The 24869-nt window shown below is 39.7% G+C and overlaps 2 protein-coding genes across 2 annotated transcripts; both read right to left on the reverse strand.

The window, feature by feature from the left end:
* Positions 1-7941: 7941 nt before the first annotated feature.
* Positions 7942-11689, reverse strand: LOC114455689 (gap junction beta-2 protein-like). Its single transcript, XM_028437069.1, has 2 exons — positions 11551-11689; positions 7942-8688 (listed from the first exon to the last, which is right to left on the reverse strand). The coding sequence occupies exon 2, from the start codon at positions 8668-8670 to the stop codon at positions 7942-7944; it is 729 nt and encodes a 242-aa protein (XP_028292870.1). The 5' UTR covers positions 8671-8688; positions 11551-11689.
* Positions 11690-19663: 7974 nt separating this feature from the next.
* LOC114455245 (gap junction beta-6 protein-like) lies at positions 19664-20356 on the reverse strand. The gene has a single exon (XM_028436349.1). It carries the CDS (start codon positions 20339-20341, stop codon positions 19664-19666), a length of 678 nt encoding a protein of 225 aa, XP_028292150.1. The 5' UTR covers positions 20342-20356.
* Between the last annotated feature and the right edge of the window lie 4513 nt (positions 20357-24869).

Raw genomic sequence — 24869 nt, forward strand, 5'->3', positions numbered from 1 at the left:
ACCTTAGCCATTGCAAACATCAAAGGCTTATGGTCAACATAGGCTGTGAAAGAACGGCCCTCTAGCAGGAACCAGAAATGAAGAGTTGCTAAATACAATGCCAGCAGCTCTCTGTCAAAACACTGTACTTACGCTCGTTGTCCCTAAGCTTACGGCTGAAAAATGCAAGAGGCTGCCACACACCAGCTACGCGCTGCTCGACCACTGCCCCCACAGCAACGTCCGAAGCATCTGTCGTCAGGGCAACAGGTGCGGTGGGTGAGGGGTGCGCCAGAAGTGCTGCATCCGCCAGAGCAGCTTTAGCCCGGTCAAAATCTAGGACCCGCTCAGGGGTCCAATCAACCAGGTCCCTGGCTTTCCCCATTTTCAGGGCCCCATAGAATGGTTGCAGGAGGTGGGCCGCATGGGGCAGGAAACGATTGTAAAAATTCACCATTCCCAGAAACTCCTGCAGGGACTTAACCGAAACCGGACGGGGAAAATCTGCCACGGCCTGCACTTTGGACGGCAAAGGAGCCGCGCCCTGAGACGAAATACGATGGCCCAAAAAATTGATCACCGGTTGGCCAAACTGGCACTTAGCTAGGTTAACAATCAGGCCATGTTCATCGAGGCGCTGAAAAACCAGCTTTAGGTGCGACAGGTGATCCTCCACCGACGGGCTGGCCACCAGGATATCGTCTAAATAGACAAACACAAATCTAAGGTCAAGCAACTCGGAGTCCATCAACCTCTGAAAGGTTTGCGCTGCCCCCTTGAGGCCAAAAGGCATGCTCAAAAACTCAGAGGCCAAACGGAGTAATCACCGCGGTCTTAGGAACATCCTCTGCACGCGCAGGAACCTGATGATAACCGCGCACCAGGACACCATGACCCATCAGCCTTTGTCTGTTGGTATGGACGTGCTGGTGACGTGGTGACGTATCGATCATTTCCTGTTTACACTCTACCGCTGCTTGCAGCGCTCTACTACTGTGTTCTGCTAACTCTAGTCAAACTTGTTGTCATTGATATTTTAGCCTTGAAAACACTTGTTTTAATTTTTTACCGTAGAGTTAAACGTACGAAGGTTAAGTAAAAAGCAATCTCGCCTCTTATAGGCAGTGTAATCTCCTTTAAACTTCCTTTTGTCCTTAGCTTAGCTTAGCTTAAATTTAGCACCTATGGCTTCTCTCTCCTCCCCTCCGCTCTCCTGCCCGGTGTGTCAGATGTTTAGTTACTCCTCGTCCTCCTTTAGGGACAATGGTAGTTGCATAAAGTGTAGCGTATTGTTAGATATGGAGGCGAGGATAAACAATCTGGAGAAGCGGTTCCGCACCCCTGATACCAAAACCGAAGCTAGCAAGCAGGACCTAGCCGGTGCGGACCATGCTAGCTCTAGCTTAGCCTCCCCCCCGGCCAGCAATGAGTGGGTTACTGTCCGTGGTAAGCATAGTCGAAGGTCAAAAAGCCGCTCGGGACACCACCATGTTCACGTCTCAAACAGGTTCTCCCCCCTCCGTGAGGACAACACACTCACCGGGGAACAAACTCTGATAATTGGCGACTCCATAGTGAGAAACGTGAAGCTAGCGAAGTCAGCGGGCATCGTGAGGTGCATCCCAGGGGCCAGAGCGGGCGACATAGAATCAAATCTAAAGTTGCTGGCAAAGAGTAATCGTAAGTTTGATAGGATAGTCCTCCATGTCGGCACTAATGACTCCCGACGTCGTCAGTCGGAAGCAACCAAAGTGAACATTGAATCAGTTTGTGCTTATGCTAAAACAATGTCGGACTCCGTAGTTTTCTCTGGTCCCTTACCAAATCTGACCAGTGATGAAATGTATAGCCGCATGTCATCATTTAACCGCTGGCTATCGAGGTGGTGTCCAGAAAACGAGGTGGGCTTCATTGATAATTGGAGATCCTTCTGGGGAAAACCGAACCTGATAGGAAGAGATGGAATCCACCCTACTTTGGAGGGAGCATCTCTACTATCAGAAAACATGGCACAGTCACTGTTATGACATCTCATGAATGAGACCATGTTACAGAGGGGGAGTCCTCCACGCCCCTCTGCGCTTGCCTTAGGACAGTTTCCCTCCCATTGCTATTATGATAACTGTGTTCATCGCCATGGCAACTGTTGTGATGGTGATGAATATTATTTTATGGAGACGGTGTCTGTCCCTCGACCCATATTTCACAATGATTTTAACATAAAATCAAATAAAAAAGCTATCAATTATAAAAAACTGAAAAAAATTTTGTGGCATTGAGGCGGCGTGCGTGTGCAAAAACCGGCGGGTCCGTGGTGGGTATAAAATTTTCCACACCATGCTTCGTAACCGCAGTAGAAAAAACGGGAGTGGTCAATGATGGAAAACCCGGCAATAACTGCTGATAAACAGCACCGGATGCAGAGAAATTATCATGTGTTAACGGCCCAAATCCCCCAGTCTGACACGGAAAAGTGGCAAAAGCGTCAATCAAACGGCGATTAGTAACATCCAGTAATAAACCATTCGCACACAGAAAATCTGCACCTATGATGGGAACTGTAATGGAAGCAATAACAAAATCCCATTTAAAACTGAGCCCATGAAAACAAACACTCACAGACCTGATGCCATAAGTCTCAATAGAGGATCCGTTCGCTGCACTCAGCAACGGCCCGCTGCTCCGTGATGACAGGTCTGACTTTGCTGGGGGAAGAAGGCTCTTCTGAGAACCGGAGTCAACCAAGAACCGTCTCCAAGAACAGCAGCTCCTCTTGCTCGCCAACACCCACAGCTGCTACTGAGTGCTGGCTTTAGCGTTTCCCTGCACCTCAAAAGCGCACGGAGGCACGCAGTGTCGTGCCTTAGAGCCAAAACGCAGGTGGAAAAAACACGTTGTCTCCGGGCGGAGACTCCAGCCACCACCACCGAGCTCTCATCCACATCCATCTTCTGCAGGTATTCTGACGCCACACCAAGCACTTCAGCCAACCCTCGATAATCGGCAGCTGCCAAACTTGGGGAGTTGGCTAAGGCAGCGCGCACTGGAGGCGGAAGCTGACTGAGGAAAATGTGCGGGAAAAGGACGCCTCCATCATCCGATCCCAGTAACGACAGCATGCCGTCCATTAAATCAACCGCCGAGCCATCACCCAATCCCGGCAGGGGAAGCAACTGATCTGCCCTCTCTGCAGCAGACAGGCTGAATCTCCGGAGCAGCAGCTGCTTGAGCGCAGAGTATTTCCCACGGTGCGGCGGGTCGCGCAGCAACTGCATGACGCAGCGTGTGGACTGCTGATTCAGAGCCGCGACAACCAAGAAGTACCTGGAGTCATCCGCCGTGATTCCTCGCAGGTGGAACAGCGCTTCGACATGCTGGAACCACGCAGCCAGGTCGCTCTGCCAGAACTCTGGAAGCTTCACAGACATGGCAAAACCGGCCGGCTGTTAGAGTTGGGGCGACATGGCTGACGAAGAGACATTGCCCTCTCCTTCCTCGAACATGTTCACCACGGGGTCACCAATGTGGCAGGATGAAGGAACGACTCAGGTGGAGGTTGAAACAGCTTTTTACAGTATGTGCCACTTTTGGCTTTTTCACCTGTTAGGGACAGGATGTGTGAGTGAGTTCTGTAGTGTGGCATGTTATGGGGAATGTCTGGGTTAGAACGCACTCATTAATCCATCTAACTGAGCTTTACATGCTGTTCTGAAAAGTAAAAGCAGCGACTCCTAAAACAAGTATTTTTATGCAAAATACGAGACATCTATATATGCGATTTTGTAGTTTTATATATCGCCAAAATGAAAAACTCAATACATCTTGAATCTTGATATATTGCCAAGCCCTAATTCCTAAATTAAAACATAAATGGATATATGAAGCACATGTGTTTATCTAATATACTTACAGTTCATATGCAAGTCAACACATTGCATACAGTATTTACTGTTAATTTCACGTTGTTTGCCTTTGAGTTAGACATTTGCATTTTATTTTCATTACATATTTTCTTATAATTTCTCATGCTCACTCATGTGGTTCTCTGATATTTATTAATGACTTATTAGACTCATTTGTTGCAGACTTTACATTCTTTAACACTTTTTTAAAAAGGTGTATTTGTGGTGCTTTTTCGTGCTGACTTACGTCGTTCCTTCCGCTGTGGGAGACGCTAAAATCTCGGTAACTAATAACTGTATCCCATCCTGCTGCTCTTTCTCTGTCCCATTTTACAACGTATTTACACCAGTTCTTTGTTTTTTTCGCCGGAACGTCTTCTTTCATTCATCCATCTCTCTTCTGAGTTGTTTCCAGGTTTATTGCCACTGTCGGCACTAATCTCGCGAGAACTGCCACTCAGGCCATTTCAGATTGCAGTTCTCGCTCAGTTTAGAGAGGCATCTTTTAATTATTATTACATTAAAATACGGGATATTTACGGGAAAATACTAATACGGGAAGATGGCGGGACAGAGGGGTAAAATACGGGAGTTTCCCGGCCAAAACGGGATACTTGACAGGTATGTGTTTTAGAACATTGGTCGGTGGACAAGGTCGGTGGTCCGTCTCTTGTGGCAGACAGGTGGTTGAAGAAAAGTCTGAGTCTGAGGAGCAAAGCTTGGTTCTGGCTTGTGTTAGGACCGATGGCCCTGTTCCTTGTTCAGCGTGTTTCACAGCTTGTTTAGTCAGCAAGTTTCCACTGGTTCTGACTTGTGTTCTTCACCACAGGTCGCGAACGGACCTTGCGTGGACTTCTTCAGTGCAGCGTGCTTTGCTCTAGCCTTCAGACTCAGTTCAGCTCCTTCAGGCTTGGTTCTTGTTTTGGTTTTAGCTCCTTCAGGCTAGGTTCTTGGTTCAGTGTTCAGCATCTTCAGTTAGAACAGGAGGTTTTATCTCTGGGACACGCAAGCTTGTTTAAAAGGTCTAATGAAAGAAAACACTTTGTTACAAGAAAATAAAAAGAAAAGAAAAGAAAAGATTAAAGAAGACGTACATAACACTGCAGTGGGCATCTTAGCGGCCAGCACCAAAATCCACTGATTTGAAATTTGCGCTTCGGTTTTATCGCGGTGTAAGCGATTCTATTGGTCGACGTGTTTTCGGGAGCCAATTAGATTGCTTTGGATGTTTTGTGGGTTGTGGCTATCAACATGTGTGATAAGGAATGAATGAATGAGAAACATTTTGGAACAAGAAATATGAATGTAACTCAGAAACCAGTTAGATTATAACTTTCAAAACCAAGACGAAAGCAGAGATCATATTTTTCCGGTTATTCTGGCACCAAACATGATATGCTTTATGCGAAGTTAATGACAGATATTCTTTAGGGGCACTTTAAGTGTAAAAACAATTTTATGATCTTATTCTAAGGTTGTCCTTGACTTCCTGTGAATAAAACAGTTATTGACAGTGTACATTTGTCATAAACATGACCTCCTACAATAGAAAGGTTTAGTTTAGTTCAGTGTCATGCATTCAGTTTTTATTCAATACGATTGAATTTAACTTTATTCATATAGCGTTGAATATAACTCATCTCATGGCACTCGTCACTCGATAGAAAGATATGTTTTCATAAAAAAAAAACATAAAAATGAGAAAGCATCTGTGGCAATGGAGAGAAAAAAAAATACCGTATTTTTCAGACAATAAGGTGCACCGGATTATAAGGCGCACCGGTTTTTTATGATTATTATTATTAAGGCTCATTAAGCGAGAAAAAATAGTCAGATAAGTCCAACTTTATTCAACTTATTAAGAATAATTCTCAACATTGTTCATGTTTAACACGTAAAATATAGAACATTACACTCACTTTTTCAGTTCAGTATGTTGAAGCACAGTACTGGTACATATCACTTCACGAGGCGTCTGACTACGGTAGCCCTGAAGCGCAAAAAATCCATCAAGTGGTGCAGCTTCATAGTTTACCAAAGTTGTACTAAAACATTTTGACATATTAATTTCATACATAAGGCGCACCTGATTATAATGCATAATGTCGATTTTTGAGAAAATTAAAGAATTTAAATGCAACTTATAGTCCAAAAAATACAGTACAGAAAGAAAGACATGATGCATCTTTGACATTTGAATGTAATCAGTTGGAAGACCTGAATTCATTTTGGTCTGCAAGTTGCTGAAAATGTGGAGGAGTGAGGACCGAAACAGTGAGAAAGGTTCTTGATAGAGAATCCACTTCATGTTTAGGGAGTCAGTTAAGAGTCAAAGAAGTGGGCGATGACACTGCAAACAGGCATGGTCCATATCCTCACCCTAACCCTAGAACCATCCAAATGGGAGAAGACAGAAAGGAACCAAGCTGGTCCACATTGTTAAGTTTTAGTTTTATACAAAGTCTTTTTTTTTTTTTTTGTTTATTCTTAGTCTAGTTTCAGTTCACAAAATGACTAATATGGCTCATTTAATAAAATCTCCTGCTACTACCTCAAACTTAACTTCTGATTAAAGAAAATTAGTTCTGATCATTTTTTGCCATTGTCAAACTGGTGGACCTGCACTATTGATCAATCTCTATTTTTATTCTAAGAGGAGTGGTCCAACATTCCTAATAAAGCTCCATGTTACCTATCCTACAAAGAATTGGATTCAACAGATATTTGACAAGATAGTATGTTAAACATGCAATGTAATAAGCAATTTCTGACAGAAAAATGAAAAAAAAAAAAAAAACCAAAAAAACATTTGTAGTTTGAACATATTCATCATCTGATCATTAAACTGTTAGAATCTTCAGCAATAAACACTTTTAATTAAAAAAACCTTAATTTCAAGGTGAAATAAAATCTGATTTAACCGAATGATAAAACAGCATCAAACCAGTTTAGCTGTGTGTCACAATTAGTTAAATGCACACATACACAAAGTTAGTTATTTGAAAAATCACGTAATTTATTTAAAACATCACTGATTGTCAAAATCATCTTCTTAGTTATTTGTTGACAAAACTGTAAGACATCCAAGCGTATAAAGGAGCTTTAGGGCCACACAAGATGAAAAAAGAGAGTTTTGAACAGCAGGAAATATTTTGTTTCATGTAAATGTCAATATAAATGAAACATGGTCATATGCTAAAGATTTACACATTTAAAATATAAAACTATGATCTTAAAAACATGGTTGGGTATTAGAATACTTAAATAAAATTTGACCAATTTCTTATACTACAGTAAATGATTTGCATGGCTCTAATGCTCGCTTATACATATGAGCAACTACATCTCTCCTTTATTTATGTCAAGTAAAAATGTTCTTCATGTTGAAAGGAACTTCATGTTTAGGTCTTCACTGTCACCACTAGATGGCAGTGTAAGATCATTCTTTCATTTCTCCATTCCTTCATTTGATCCAGAGGCAAAATCTACTTCCATCCTGTTTTAAACACTGCTGTCTGGAAAAAAAATTAAAATAACACTTGCTGGTGGAAATTCAATCAAATTAGGCAAAGAATGTATCATCACAAAAATCCTGTTAGCATACATTAAAGCTACGCTAACCATACACATTGATGTTTGCACCAGTGGTTCCCGGTACTTTTTGTTTTGTGTACCTAAATTGCTTTTATTACATTACATTATTATATTGTGTTCACTGTAGTAGAGAAGATATTAACTTTACTGAATTATTAAGGCACTCTAGAATTGATACAAGCCTATTTGAATTTTGGTTGAGGTTTATTAATTGAATGTATTTCTTTAATAGAAAATTCAATAAAATTCATTAATACCACACAAAGATTGGATTTGGGGCAACATTTGGAAAGCAAACAAAGAGCTATAATCCTTCTTGGTAACATAATAAATCATTCTCATGTCCACTTTAGAAAAATGATTTTATCTTTCCTTATAAAAACATCAACTGTGACAGCAGTTTATATTAACTCTATATTGTTACCAAAATGGCCCTTTTATTGTGAAATTTTCCATTATTCTATGCTTACAAGACACGTGGAACACTCTCTGTATACGCAAGTTTCCTCTTGTTTGATCGTGCAGAGCACCTCATCAACGCCTTTCTGACTAGGTAACACAGCTCAGCTACATTCAGCACCATGCAGATGGCCGACGAAGACACCATGAAGATAGTAAAGACAGTTTTCTCCGTTGGCCTGGAGATGAAGCAGTCCACCTTATTGGGACACGGCCACTGCTCACACTTTACCAGCCGTGGCATCTGGAAGCCATCATAGACAAAATACAAGGCGTACATGAACCCCCCCTCGAAGATGAGCCGAAAAAACAAGCTGCAGGTGTAGGTCCACCACAGAGGACCAGTAATGGGTAGGCGCCTCGTCTTCAGCGTCTCCAGCTGCAAGTCTGTCATCTTTTCAGTGCTGTTGGAGGCCAGCATGGTCCTCTTATCTTCTCGCTTCCTGTAGGCCACATGCATGGCCACCAGCAGGGCTGGAGTAGACACAAAGATCAGCTGCAGGCACCACAGGCGTATGTGAGATACAGGAAAGAAATGGTCATAGCAGACGTTTTTGCAGCCAGGCTGCTGCGTGTTGCAGGTGAAGGTAGACTGCTCATCTCCCCAAACGCTCTCTGCGGCCAGAACCAGGATGGTGATCCGGAAGATGAAGAGGACCGAGAGCCAGATCTTTCCGAGACTGGTGGAGTGTTTGTTGACTCCACCGAGCTGGGCATAGAGTGCGCCCCAACTCATGGTGCAAATTCAGATAGCCTGTTTGATCAAACAGAAAGTCAGGAGTTTAATAGAGACTAAAAAACAGAAGATGCTTCTTTATGTATCAAACCAAGCATAAACATGAGCTCAAGTCCTCCCATCCTATCTTAAATTATTGTGGTTTGACTGACCTTAATCATTTTTCATCTAATTTCAACTCAGTATTTCAGTGTCTCAGATCCAGCTCCACTTATTCTCATATTGTATATCAGGCTTGTTTTAACAAATGTATTATAGTTCTAGGTTCAAGCCCTGGGGTGTACATTTGGGTCCTTTTGGTGTGGAGTTTGCATGTTCTTGTGCTTGCGTGGGTTTTATCTGGGTACTCAGGTTTCCTCCCACAGTCTAAAAACATGTCTGTTATAGGTTGGTTGAAGTCTCTAGATTCCCATAAGAGTGAATGGTAGTGTGACTGGTTGTCTGTCTGTGTTGCCTTGCGATGAACTGGCGCCCTATCCAGTGTATACTTCAGTTCTTTATCTTTGTAATGTATTGTTGTGTTTTTGTTCTTGTTTCTCAACATGTGATTAAACCATCAGCACTGCTGAATGACAGTTTGTTTCACACCTCTGATCAGAGGATTGTTTTTGCTCTTTACTTATTTTTACCTTCATAGACAAACAAACACATTTTCAGACACTAAAACTGATGTGTTCTTTCTGAATATTATCAATTCTTTCCCAAACAGATACATTTAACTCTGTTGTATTTGTGATGTGGATGTTTAATGAATTGTTCATAAATCAATATCCTTTTGGGATTTGTTCAATGTCAGACTATGTCTGCATCCTCTAGTTAGGTTTTTTTTCTTTAATTATTACGAATCGATCCCCCAATTTTTAAATGATCTCCTGGATATGCATGTTGAGAGTTATGTTTAAGTGCAAATCATTTGATATTCTTCTCTGTCTGCTTTTTCATTGCATTTTTGGTCAGAAACTGGGATCATAATTCCTAATCAAATTAAACATGATAAATTACACTGTATTGCCTGTAACATTGCAATGGAACAAAGTAGCAATGCTGTCTCTGCATTAGTGGATGTAGTTTTCATTCCATGTTGTTTAATGTCTCAGTGTTTGCATTTACAGTATTTAACCATGTGTCTGTTCTCTCCGTGCATTGATCAGGTTATATTCCTATTTTGCATCTGGTGATAATTGATAAAAAAAAATTCACCTTTTGCTTGAATCCATATCAGTAATTAATTTTTTTCATTGAAGAAAGAAAACAACCAAACTTTAACAGACTTTTTTTGTGTAATTATTGGATGTTTAATGTATTTTTTTCCAACCTGTCTATATTTTGAGCCCATTGTTATAACTACTAAACATGACTCAGTTTTTTTAATAATCAGTTTACACTTAAACTTTGAAGTTTCTTTCAAACCTAATTCACAGCCTTTAAGTTAACACCAATTCTACCTCTTAATAAATGTTATTACATGAGTTTTAAAGTATTAGTTTTGAATTGATGGTAGATATGATGTAATTGTTAAGCAAATGTAAACCCTATAAGATTTTATATAATATAAAAACAGGCATTAAAAAAAGCTAAATAAATAACAACAAAAGTCAATACAGCATATTAAAATTAATATCTTAAATGTTTATATAAGTGCCATTCATGTAGTGAGTGTGTTGGATTTAGCATTATAAAAACAAATAAAAAGTTTATTCAAAGACAGATTATAGTTTCACAGTTAATTGAAAAATATGTATTCTTATTTGAAAAGTTTAGGTTTTAATTGTAAATAACTCAATGCTGATAGAGAGATGATTTTTACAAAGTAAAGAAATGAAAGAGTTAAAATTATCATTGAATGTTTGCGGTTTGTTATCAATTCACTTATTTTCTTTGTGTAATAATGCTTTTATTTTTAGTGCATGTATGTGCATGTGTGTAGGTATAGGGGAGCGGTCTAAAACCTTTACTCTCAAAAGAAAGAAAGAAAAAAAATACCTTTTTAATGTAGACAAGAAAGTGAATAAAATTCTATACAGTTAAAATTATATCAGATAATGTTATGTAAAGAATGTTTTTTTTAGATAATTTGAAGGGCTACAAAAAAAAACTCACTTGAATTTGATAACACATAATGTCAGTCAACACACTCTAATTGATAATTTAATGTATATTTACTTCCAGAATAGTCATTTAGTTGATTTAGTTATCTTACCAGGGATTTAAAACTTAAAGTTAAACACATGTGCAGTTAAAGTTAATGGTCTGTAGATGTTTCAGGAGGTGAAAAAGAAAGGTGGCTGAGTTTTATTTGGTGTCAAAGTCATTAATACCCTATGTAAAAAAATATTTATTTATTTCAATATTTTTGAAAGCTATAGGGAGCCATTGCAAAAGAGTTAAAGAGCCACATGAGGCTCCAGAGCCTAAGGTTGCAGACCCCTAGGGCAACCATGGCTTGGGAGGTACCAGTATGGGGTCCTGAGGTTGTGGGTTTGATTTCAAAGCTATAGCTGCTCTAATTGTTTATTAGAGCTGTATTTATGTAGAGATGTATATTATGTTTAAAAAATTAAAAAAGCAAAAAGCTACCATTGAATTGATTTGTGATATTGCAAATCTATGGTCTACTTTAGTTTAAATATTTTGGGTAAATAGGTTAATACTACAAACTATTTAACCACAGTACCAGTTGTACTGTACTTTTTTCGTATTCTTTTCTTGTTTCCCTAACTTGTTATTATGTCACTACATGTCAGAAATAAAAAAAGACACAATTAATTAGTTACATTTTAGGTAATTAGTACATACATTTACATTACATTAGTACATTTACATTAGTACATACAGAGAAACTCAGTGGTTTTTACCTGAAGTGATGTGAACTGAACTCACCTGTTTGTCTCTGAGGACGAAGGTCCGAAAAGCATCAAAACCTCTCCATGAACACGATGCTTTCTCTCCTGCTTCGTCAAATGTTTGTTGGAGGGAATCCGGCTCGACTTGTCCGAGACACACCTGATCTGCAGAGGTTCATCAGTCAGAAGGAGGAGTCAGGGGATAAACAGGCGGTCCGAGGGCCAAAAGCCAGTTCCGTCACCAGGTCCCATTCAAATTATAATGTTAAAAAAAAGAAGAAAAAAGGGGGCAACCAGGTGGCAATGATGAAGAAATATGTATTAATGTAATATATTTGTTAAGGACACAGAATATGATACATACCTGATGCTATGTATCCTATGAGGTTTAGCTCATTTAGAGTCAATTGGCAGGTTACAGTAAACAAAATAAATAAATAAAAATCACATACTGTAGTTATAAAACAGCATTTCACCTGCAAGTCAACAACACATCACCACATCACATTCCCTTAATGTCCTCTCTCCCATCTTTACTCACACACACGAGCCTGCTAAGCAAAACAACAGTTAATATTTCAATGATTGCAGACCAGAGTGTCTTTAAGCAAAGTTTTGTCTCTTAAAGCATAAAGGTCTCACAATTCTTAGTGCTGACCCAAGAATGGAGGCAGTGGAGCAAAGGACACAGATTAATCTCTTATGAAGATATTCTTATTACAGGTTGGACAACTAATACAGAGTTCACAAGACCAGACATCATAAGATACTGGGCTCTTAGTAGTAATACAAGATGATGTTTTTGGAAAGGAAAAAAAAGCAAAATAATAATTGAAAAATAATCACGCCTAACTAATGTATAACTAATACAAATAATTAAGACCAATTTTCTCTTCAAAGTGAGAAAAGGGCCACACTGCAAAACAAACACAGAAACAAAGACAATTCTTGATGAGAATATTTTAATATATATATCAACAATGTCATTTTTTCATTGGATCATTGAATGACAAGGTTAGAGTAGGCTATTGCCAAAATAGCAGACAAAACCTGGCAAATACATGAGAGTGGACTTCTCACATTTTCTGTGACATTCTACGACTGAATTACAAACGTCTCTAGAGATACAATAGTATTTATTAGTAGTACTGAGTAACTCTCTCCGAGTGTGCATTCATACAGATATAAGTGAATATAGTCTTCTGAGATGTCGGACTAGCTGTCGACAGTGAGAGACAGAGGGCGGCAGTTCAGGGAACGGATCTGTTGATAATTAGTCGCAGCTATATCAAGGAGGCTAATTACTCTTCTTCCTTTATATTCCTGGTAGCAGTTGGAACGACAGTTACGTATATAACTACGGTTTTATGAATCCTGGATGACCGCCAGAGGCAGTGCTTAAAGCACTGGATGTTCCATCTTGAGCATGCGCAGGTCGAGTAATTACATCAACAAAGTCACCTGTGACCCCTGGATGACCCGGAGAGTCTATATCTACCGGTGTCATCAGGTGATCTGTTCCTGTCAAAATCTTCTCGGGAGGACACAATGATCCTGAGTGACAAGATGCTCTGGCGGTCTGCCAGAATTCATAGAACCATAGTTACATACGTATCTCTCGTTCTATTTCATCCTTACTGACCGCCAGAGGCGGTGCTTAAATCACTGGATGACTTATACCAGAAAGGTCACGAAAGAATCCTCACCTACTCAAGTCCTGAATCTGTGGACAGCACGGCCATTGCCATAGGCTGGACGCCAGCAATGTTCACCCTGTAGAAACGTCCAAAGGTGCATGATGAGGACCAGGTAGCTGCAGAACAGATGTCCTGCAGGGGAACGCCCCTCAAGGCGGCCCATGACGCAGCCTTGCCTCTAGTAGAATGACACTTTATGCCCTGAGGCACTGGGACGTTCAGTGCACTATATGCATACTGAATGACCTCCACTACCCATTGAGAGAGTCTCTGTTTAGAAAGTGCAGTCCTCCTTCTACAGCCTCCATGGCAGACGAATAGGCTGTCTGTCGTTTGTAGGCTAGCTGTCGCCTCCATGGAAGCCTTAAGTTCCCGCACGGGGCACAACAGTGTTGATGGCTCACCATTCCCAACAGAGGAGCCCGGACGACTGAAGGCAGCCAACTCGCTAGGCTGGTTCACATGATGAGGGGGCAACCGCTTGGACAAAAATTAAGGATTTGGCCTGAGACTCACCCCAGAGCCATCAGCCTTCCAGCGAAGACATGCCTGGCTCACTAGCGCATGCAGCTGTTTGCCATTGCCACAGCAAGAAGAAAGGCCGTCTTGAGAGACAGCCACTTCAAATCAGTGTGTCCCAGCAGCTCAAAGGGCGGCTGGGAAGGGGACTGAAGGACAACTTGCAAGTCCCATGATGGCGACCCATAGACCCGACGTGGTCTGAGTCTCTGAGTCCCTTTCAGAAACTGCTTGACTAGATAATGTGATCCCACTGTCTGGCCATCCACCTTTGTATGATTGGCCGAGATAGCAGCCAAATACACCCTGAGGGTGGAAGTAGTCCTGTTTCTGTCAAAAACTGACTGCAGGAAACGCAGTATTGCCACCACTGAACATGTCCCCGGCACCTTGTTGTGAGAGTCACACCACTCAACAAATAGCCTCCACCTGTTAGCGTAAAGCGCCCTGGTGGATGGTGCTCGACAGTTTAAAATTGTGTGGGCAACCGCCATATCGCAGGATGCCAAAAGTGGGTCCACAACTATAGGGGCCACAAGAACAGCCTCAGACGACCCGGACTCGGATGCCATATGCATTCTTTGACCTGAGACAGGAGGTCTTTCCTCTCCGGAAGACGCCACGGTGTCCCCCGCAGGAGTTTGAGCAACAGCGGGAACCATGGTTTTCCTGGCCTGCATGGGGCAACCAGAAGCAGGCGGAGACCACCCTGCTGGGCCCTGTGAAGTGTTGCTGGTATGAGAAGGAGTGGAGGAAATGCATAAATTATGCGCCAGGGGGCTGGTCTCTTCTCTCAGAGAGAACCAGAGAGGGCAGTGAGTCGTTGCCTCTGAGGCAAAGAGGTCCTGAAGAAGAATTGATCGATGGCACCCTTCCCCAGACGGGTGACTACCTCGTGATGTAGCACAAGGGATTTTATGGGATCTCTGACCACAGTGCGTTTGATCCCGCTGAATGTAGGGGACTGGCGTCATATAGTTGTGTGTCATCTACGCAGATGACACACAACTATATCCATCACTGAACCCAGATGACTATGGTCCCTTTGAGGTGTTGTGTGACTGCTTAGAAAAAGTAAACTGCTGGATGAGTGAAAACTTCCTTCAGCTAAGCCATGACAAGATGGAGGTGATTGTCTTTGGTAACAAGGAAAAGAGGACTGCTATCAGCAAGTACCTTCAGTTTCGATTTTTAAAAGCTAAAGACCAAGTCAAAAACCTTGGTGTTCTGATTGACTCAGATCTTACATTTAGCAGTCAGATAAAATCTATCACAAAAACAGCCTTCTACCACCTAAAGAACATCTCCAGAGTGAAAGGTTCAATGACTCAGAAAGATCAGGAGAAACTGGTCCATTCTTTTATCTCCAGCAGACTGGACTATTGGTCTGACAGGAATCCACCAAAAGAGCATTCCAACAGCTACAGCTGGTTCAGAACGCTGCAACTCTGGTCTTAACCAGAACAAAGAGGTCAGAGCACACTACTCCAGTTTTAAAGTCTTTACACTGGCTCCCAGTCAGCCTCAGACTTTAAAGTTCTGCTGCTGGTGTATAAATCTGTGAATGGGTTTGGTCCAGAATACATCAGTGACATGTTAGTCAGGTATGAACCCAGCAGGTCTCTCAGATCTATGGACACAGGTCAGATAGTGGAGCCCAGAGCTCACAGTAAACATGGTGATGCTGCGTTTAGTTGTTATGCTGCAAAGAAGTGGAGCAAACTGCCAGCAGAGCTGAAATCAGCATCTAATGTGAACATTTTTAAATCAAAGTTAAAGGCACTTTTTTTCTCTACTGCATATGATTGAGAGAGAGATTTTTGGTCATGTTGTTGATGTAATGTGTTTGTTGATAACTTTAATTGATTTTACTGATGATTTTAAATGTTGTTATTGATTTTGAACTATTGAATGTTTTATCACGTAAAGCATATTGCGTTGCCTTGTGTATGAAATGCACTATACAAATAAATTTGCCTTGCCTTGCCTTGCAGTCAAGTCCTTTTTCATTTCCACTTTGAGGTCACGTATCTCCCACACGCTTTGTCATGTTTAGCTTGTTAGATCCTGCTGTTTGCTCCCAGTCATCATAGGTCCTTTTTTTTAATCAGGTTTTGCTCGCTTACCTCTAGTTTGCACATCCCCACCAGGGGCAGATTAGGGGACGAAAGTGGCCTGGGATTCATTGACAGACCGGCCCACTTCGGTGTGGGGAGCCAGCCAGCCAGCGGGCAACACAAGTTTCATGTCCCTTGACAACCAAGTTCCAGTACCCTTTATATTTTAAGACAAGTGTACAGGTAATTTAAAATAGACAATTGTCAACCTCTTACTAAATACAATTAAGTGATTAGAGTCTGGAAGGCCTACCTTTTGTTGACATTAAAATGCTGTGAACTTTCCTACTAGGGCTGGGTACGGACCAAAACTCATATCTCAATATATTTTCTCAAAATGGTGATATACGATATAAATCTCAATAATTCTATTTCAAATCAAGTCTGACTAGGAAGACAATTCTTGGTAAAAATGTTCTGATGCAAAATGCCACACATCCTCATTTATTAACAAACAGCTGCATAATACAGTATGTGCCACTTTTGGCTTTTTCACCTGTAAGGGACAGGATGTGTGAGTGAGTTCTGTAGTGTAGCATGTTATGGGGAATGTCTGGGTTACATGCTGTTCTGAAAAGTAAAAGCAGCGACTCCTAAAACAAGTATTTTTATGCAAAATACGAGACATCTATATATGCAATTTTGTAGTTTTCTATATCGCCAAAATAGAAAACTCAATACATCTTGAATCTCGATATATTGCCCAGCCCTAATTCCTAAATTAAAACATAAATGGATATATGAAGCACATGTTTTTATCTAATATACTTACAGTTCATATACAAGTCAACACGTTGCATACAGTATTTACTGTTAATTTCACGTTGCTTGGCTTTCATTTTATTTTCATAATATATTTTCTTATAATTTCTCATGCTCACTCGTGGTTCTCTGGTATTCTTTAATCACTTATTAGACACATTTGTTTCAGACTTTACATTCTTTAACACTTTTTTAAAAAGGTGTATATTTGTGGCGCTTGTGATTGGCTGATTTTTCTTTCTGACTTACTTTGTTCCTTCTGCTGTGGGAGACCTAAAATCTCAGTTATTAATCTTGCAGAACATGTAACTGTGTCCCATCCTGCTGCTCTTTAGGAAGGTAAACTCTGTGTCTCATTTCACAACATATTTACACCAGTTCTTTGTTTTTTTCGCCGGAACGTCTTCTTTCATTCATCCATCTCTCTTCTGAGTTGTTTCCAGGTTTATTGCCACTGTCGGCACTAATCTCGCGAGAACTGCCACTCAGGCCATTTCAGATTGCAATTCTCGCTCAGTTTAGAGAGGCATCTTTTAATTATTAATACAATAAAATACGGGATATTTACGGGAAAATACTAATACGGGAAGATGACGGGACAGAGGGGTAAAAAACGGGAGTTTCCCGGCCAAAACGGGATACTTGACAGGTTTGTGTTTTAGAACATTGGCTCCGCATTCAGGAAGCGGCAGCAGGACATTGCAGGTCGGCGGACCGCGGCCGCATAATTCCGTGCCAGCGTACACAAATAAAGATCTGCCTATGTTTGCATTAATCTAGAAGTCCTTTGCAAACCTTGGATGGAAATAAATTGCTTACTTAAAAAAAAGAGAAAATAATGAGCATAACCACAATGTTAGTTGGCTTTTGTTAATGGCTCTTCAGTCTTCACTCTCCATTTTTCTCTCACCTCATTTTTTTTAAATAAGGTCTGTTTAGTTTAGTGTCATGCATTTTAGTCCGTTTTGTAAACCCTGCATTTATCAGTTTTCCGTTTTTATTCAATACGATTGAATTTAACTTTATTCATATAGCGTTAAATATAACTCATCTCATGGCATTCGTCACTCGATAGAAAGATATGTTTTAATAAAAAGAAAACATAAAAATGAGAAAGCATCTGCGACAAAGGAGAGAAAAAAAAAATACAGAAAGAAAGACATGATGCATCCTTGACATTTGAATGTAATCAGTTGGAAGACCTGAATTCATTTTGGTCTGTAAGTTGCTGAAAATGTGGAGGAGTGAGGACCTAAACAGTGAGAAAGGTTCTTGATAGAGAATCCACTTCATGTTTAGGGAGTCAGTTAAGAGTCAAAGAAGTGGGCGATGACACTGCAAACAGGCATGGTCCATATCCTCACCCTAACCCTAGAACCATCCAAATGGGAGAAGACAGAAAGGAACCAAGCTGGTCCACATTATTAAGTTTTAGTTTTATACAAAATCTTTTTTTTAGTTTTTGTTTATTCTTAGTCTAGTTTCAGTTCACAAAATGACTAATATGGCTCATTTAATAAAATCTCCTGCTTCTTCCTCAAACTTAACTTCTGATTAAAGAAAATTAGTTCTGATCATTTTTTGCCATTGTCAAACTGGTGGACCTGCACTATTGATCAATCTCTATTTTTATTCTAAGAGGAGTGGTCCAACATTCCTAATAAAGCTCCATGTTACCTATCCTACAAAGAATTGGATTCAACATATTTGTTGACAAAACTGTAAGACATCCAAGTGTATAAAGGAGCTTTAGGGCCACACAAGATGAAAAAAGAGAGTTTTGAACAGCAGGAAATATTTAGTTTCATGTAAATGTTAATATAAATGAAACATGGTCATATGCTAAAGATTTACACATGTAAAATATAAAACTATGATCTTAAAAACATGGTTGGGTATTAGAATACTTAAATAAAATTTGACCAATTTCTTATACTACAGTAAATGATTTGCATGGCTCTAATGCTCGCTTATACATATGAGCAACTACATCTCTCCTTTATTTATGTCAAGTAAAAATGTTCTTCATGTTGAAAGGAACTTCATGTTTAGGTCTTCACTGTCACCACTAGATGGCAGTGTAAGATCATTCTTTCATTTCTCCATTCCTTCATTTGATCCAGAGGCAAAATCTACTTCCATCCTGTTTTAAACACTGCTGTCTGGAAAAAAAATTAAAATAACACTTGCTGGTGGAAATTCAATCAAATTAGGCAAAGAATGTATCATCACAAAAATCCTGTTAGCATACATTAAAGCTACGCTAACCATACACATTGATGTTTGCACCAGTGGTTCCTGGTACTTTTTGTTTTGTGTAGCTAAATTGCTTTTATTACATTACATTATTATATTGTGTTCACTGTAGTAGAGAAGAGATTAACTTTACTGAATTATTAAGGCACTCTAGAATTGATATAAGCCTATTTGAATTTTGGTTGAGGTTTATTAATTGAATGTATTTCTTTAATAGAAAATTCAATAACATTCATTAATACCACACACAGATTGGATTTGGGGCAACATTTGGAAAGCAAACAAAGAGCTATAATCCTTCTTGGTAACATAATAAATCATTCTCATGTCCACTTTAGAAAAAGGATTTTATCTTTCCTTATAAAAACATCAACTGTGACAGCAGTTTATATTAACTCTATATTGTTACCAAAATGGCCCTTTTATTGTGAAATATTCCATTATTCTATGCTTACAAGTCAGTGGAAAGGCCACTATTTTCTCTCTGAAACCCTTTTTAACTATAGTGGTTGGAAATCTTTAGGCTGGTTCTCAGGAGAATGGAACAGAATTGAAGAGTAATGAGGGAGTATGCATTAAGGAAAAGGACACATGGAACAAAAAGTTTGGGAACCACTGGAAAAGATGAATTCTGTTCTTTTGATGAAACTGTTGGGGTTATGAGCAAAGGTTTACTTTGTTCTCTCGCTCAGCATGATGTCTTGTTTCTGGAAGAATCCATGCACGAGGAGAGCAGCATCTCGTTCTTCTTGTTGTCACGAGTCACGCTCTCCGTATACGCAAGTTTCCTCTTGTTTGATCATGCAGAGCACCTCATCAACGCCTTTCCGACTAGGTAACACAGCTCAGCTACATTCAGCACCATGCAGATGGCCGACGAAGACACCATGAAGATAGTAAAGACAGTTTTCTCCGTCGGCCTGGAGATGAAGCAGTCCACCTTATTGGGAGACGGCCACTGCTCACACTTTACCAGCCGTGGCATCTGGAAGCCATCATAGACAAAATACAAGGCGTACATGAACCCCCCCTCGAAGATGAGCCGAAAAAACAAGCTGCAGGTGTAGGTCCACCACAGAGGACCAGTAATGGGTAGGCGCCTCCCCTTCAGCGTCTCCAGCTGCAAGTCTGTCATCTTTTCAGTGCTGTTGGAGGCCAGCATGGTCCTCTTATCTTCTCGCTTCCTGTAGGCCACATGCATGGCCACCAGCAGAGCTGGAGTAGACACAAAGATCAGCTGCAGGCACCACAGGCGTATGTGAGATACAGGAAAGAAATGGTCATAGCAGACGTTTTTGCAGCCAGGCTGCTGCGTGTTGCAGGTGAAGGTAGACTGCTCATCTCCCCAAACGCTCTCTGCGGCCAGAACCAGGATGGTGATCCGGAAGATGAAGAGGACCGAGAGCCAGATCTTTCCTAGACTCGTGGAGTGTTTGTTGACTCCACCGAGCTGGGCATAGAGTGCACCCCAACTCATGGTGCAAATTCAGATAGCCTGTTTGATCAAACAGAAAGTCAGGAGTTTAATAGAGACTAAAAAACAGACGATGCTTCTTTATGTCTCAAACTAAGCATAAACATGAGCTCAAGTCCTCCCATCCTATCTTAAATTATTGTGGTTTGACTGACCTGAATCATTTTTTTATCAAATTTCAACTCAGTATTTCAGTGTCTCAGATCCAGCTCCACTTATTCTCATATTGTATATCAGGCTTGTTTTAACAAATGTATTATAGTTCTAGGTTCAAGCCCTGGGGTGTACATTTGAGTCCTTTTGGTGTGGAGTTTGCATGTTCTGCTTGTGCTTGCGATTCCCCATAAGAGTGAATGGTAGTGTGACTGGTTGTCTGTCTGTGTTGCCTTGCGATGGACTGGTTCCCCGTCTAGTGTATACCCCCACGTAAGGTCCAATAACAGCTGGAATAGGCACCAGCAGACCCCCGCGACCCTAGAATAAAGCAAGCAAGTAGGTTGGAAAATGGATGTTCTGATTTTTTCAGTTGTCTTTTGCCAACTTATCTTAAACTTAATGTCTCTTACCTCTTAAAGCTGTAGTATGTAGAATCCCTGTGGAGTTCCAAGTGACATTTGTCTCAATAGAGACTAGTGATGAATGTAGGAACTATCTTGTGGTGTGTTAGACTGAGACTCTGAGATGAATGCAGAAATGCATTAATCACTCTAGTTATTGTCCTCTAAAGCAGCAGCGGCTGCTGCAGTGATCAATATCGTGTCAATATCAGCAAAGACATTTCTTCCAAGCCTTTAAAGTGTGAATGATCCAGATAACTGCCAATATAGGTTTGAGCTCTGAGTGCTCTAGTTTTGTATGAATCTAATACTTCAGTTCTTTATCTTTGTAATGTATTGTTGTGTTTTTGTTCTTGTTTCTCAACATGTGATTAAACCATCAGCACTGCTGAATGACAGTTTGTTTCACACCTCTGATAAGAGGATTGTTTTTGCTCTTTACTTATTTTTAACTTCATAGACAAACAAACACATTTTCAGACACTAAAACTGATGTGTTCTTTCTGAATATTATCAATTCTTTCCTAAACAGATACATTTAACTCTGTTGTATTTGTGATGTGGATGTTTAATGAATTGTTCATAAATCAATATCCTTTTGGGATTTGTTCAATGTCAGACTATGTCTGCATCCTCTAGTTAGGTTTTTTTCTTTAATTATTCCGAATCGATCCCACAGTTTTTAAATGATCTCCTGGATATGCATGTTGAGAGTTATGTTTATGTGCAGATTATTTGAGATTCTTCTCCTTGTCTGCTTTTTCATTGCTTTTTGGTCAGAAACTAAGATCATAATTCCAAATTAAACATGATAAATTACACTGTATTGCCTGTAACAAAGTAGCAATGCTGTCTCTGCATTAGTGGATGGAGTTTTCATTCCATGTTGTTTAATGTCTCAGTGTTTGCATTTACAGTATTTAACCATGTGTCTGTTCTCTCCGTGCATTGATCAGGTTATATTCCTATTTTGCGTCTGGTGATAATTGATTAAAAAAAATTTCACCTTTTGCTTGAATCCATATCAGTAATTAATTTTTTCATTGAAGAAAGAAAACAACCAAACTTTAACAGACTTTTTTTGTGTGTAATTATTGTATGTCTAATGTATTTTTTCCAACCTGTCTATAATTTCATCCCTTTGTTATAACTACTAAACATGACTCAGTTTTTTTAATAATCAGTTTACACTTAAACTTTGAGGTTTCTTTCAAACCTAATTCACAGCCTTTAAGTTAACACCAATTCTACCTCTTAATAAATGTTATTACATGAGTTTTAAAGTATTTGATTTGAATTGATGGTAGATATGATGTAATTGTTATGTAAATGTCAACCCCATAAGATTTTATATAATATAAAAACAGGCATTAAAAAAAGCTAAATAAATAACAACAAAAGTCAATACAGCATATTAAATGTAATATCTTAGATGTTTATTGAAGTGCCATTCATGTAGTGAATATGTTGGATTTAGCATTATAAAAACAAATAAAAAGTTTATTCAAAGACAGATTATAGTTTCACAGTTAATTGAAATATATGTATTCTTATTTGAAAAGTTTAGGTTTTAATTGTACAAGTTGAATAACTTAATGCTGATAGAGATGATTTTTACAAAGTAAAGAAATTAAAGAGTTAAAATTATCATTGAATGTTTGCGGTTTGTTATCAATTCACTTATTTTTTGTGTAGTAATGCTTTTATTTTTAGTGCATGTATGTGCATGTGTGTAGGTATAGGGCAGCGGTCTAAAACCTTTACTCTCAAAAGAAAGAAAGAAAAAAAACCTTTTTAATGAAGACAACATAATGTACAAAATTCTGTTAAGGCAAATTTGCAGTTACCCTCATTTGGAGACATGTTGAATGATGGAGTCCAGTCAAAGTTATTTGTAGCCCATTCACACGTAAGTAGGAAAATATGAGGCTGAAAGAAAGCAGGAAGTATTAATTCGATTTTCCTTTCCTGGAGCAAGGAGAAGCGTAGCTGGAGTTGCAGTGATTCTCAAACTGTGGTACGTCTACTACTGGTGGTACGCTGATACCTGGTGAGAAGCAACCATTTGAGAACCACTGTTTACAAGGACATGCAAGTCAGACGGAAAAGTGTGGAGCGTGACTACATGTCTTCCCAAGATGAATGCATACAATTGGGAGACATGGAGATGTGAGAAAGCCAAATAAGTTTAACCAAATAAATAAATAATGTTATTTATTTATTTAAATGGTTTGTTTTGTTTTTCTTTGCTATCTCTTATTTATGAAGGAGAAATTTTATTCTATCCTTTATTTATTCTGAATAATGTTTACACTCCACACCTAATTACATAACCTAAATATTTTATAGAGCTGAATTTGTCAGTTCATTTATTTCTAAATTGGTGGCAAAAGTGTCTCCTATTCTGTATCTGAACCAGAGTTGAGCAAGATTATTGGCCCTTTTAAGGTTAGACAGAATGAAAGTTAAGTTGAGTCGAACAATCATATTGTCTTTTGCTCTCTGCATTTATCCCATTTGTAGGAGTGATGAGCCATAGCACGGTTTGGAGAGCTTCCATAAAGGCTCGGAAGTTACTTAACTTTAAACTATCTCATTTATATCGATCAATTATTAAGAATTTCTCTTTAAATTCCCTCTTTAAATCACAGGCAACCCAGATTGGGCCACCAACCCAAAGTTGAGAAAACCTAATTTTATTCTTAAAAATGTCTAAACCCAGTGAAAGTGTTTTATGGTCTTGCACACTAAGTGCTGGTGGGAAAAGAAAATGGGGTTGGAGGGTTTTGAGGTGTATCATTTTTCTATGATAAAATACAAATCAAAAATCAGAGGGACGTTGGCCCTCTCCCTTCCTTTTTTTTAAAACTATATGGTAAATATCACTGGAAAATCACTTATCTGATCATTTTTGATATGTCTCCATTTTCCTCTCTCTTGTGTCCGCCTACTTTTGTGCCCTCCAGCCTCCTCGACCTCCTCCTCCTCAGCCATAAAGGTCAAAGACAGGGTCAACTGTACCCTCCTTTTGGAAATTTGAAGATCTGTCCCCACTTTCGCAGTTGGATTGGAAGTCTCTGTAGTCTCTGGAATAGATATTATGTTAGAACATCCACAATATGTCATATTGTCACGTGTCTATTTCAATCTATTTCCCCTTTGCTTCCCAGTTATAGTTATGGACAATACTTCCCTTTAATTCTCATCCTTCATCATAAGAAGCAGTGACCAGGCATGACGGCTGTAGGAGGCAGGATCAGAGTCAAAAAGGTGGTGGCATTTTCTGTTCAGAAACACTCAGAAACAGAAAGAGAGGAAAACATTAAGACTTAGATGAGTCATTTAAAATATCCCTTTTCTTTTGTTGGATTTGATTCGTCTCCTTCGAATATACAGCCAGCGTCCTGTATATTGGAGAAAAAACACAATAACAACAACGAAGACGAAGACATAGACAAATGTACACAACAACAAGTATACACATACAACAACAAAAACATGGACACTGAACATGAACAGTAAGGTCAGTCAAGGTCAAAGCAAGTAATTCCACTGAAAGTGGTATTATATATTAAAAATGTCGTTTGGTGTTTTTAAACACCCAGAAAATAACCTTTAAAACCTGGTAAACCATTTAGAAGGCCCAAGGCCAAAAAGCATAATTCCATTAACAAGCAGCAGTGAGATCTGAACACCCACTACATAATTGGCAAAAACAGGGAGAAGATCTAGTGCATCAAAACCCAGGAGGAAAGGAAGGTGAAACAGAGGAACATGTGTAGTCAAAACAGCCATTCATCGATCAATCACTTAATGACACGTCCACTGGCACATTCGCACTCACAACGCGGTTCTCTAAGGCATACATAACGTGCCATCATTCAGTCATTCATGCACCGCATGCGTTCATGCCTCAATTTTCACGTCCATGCATTCACAAGGTTTTGCTGTTCAGTGTCAAAGTAGAATACAGG

Source organism: Gouania willdenowi, chromosome 21, assembly GCF_900634775.1.
Source record: "Gouania willdenowi chromosome 21, fGouWil2.1, whole genome shotgun sequence".
Classification (NCBI taxonomy): Eukaryota; Metazoa; Chordata; class Actinopteri; order Blenniiformes; family Gobiesocidae; genus Gouania; species Gouania willdenowi.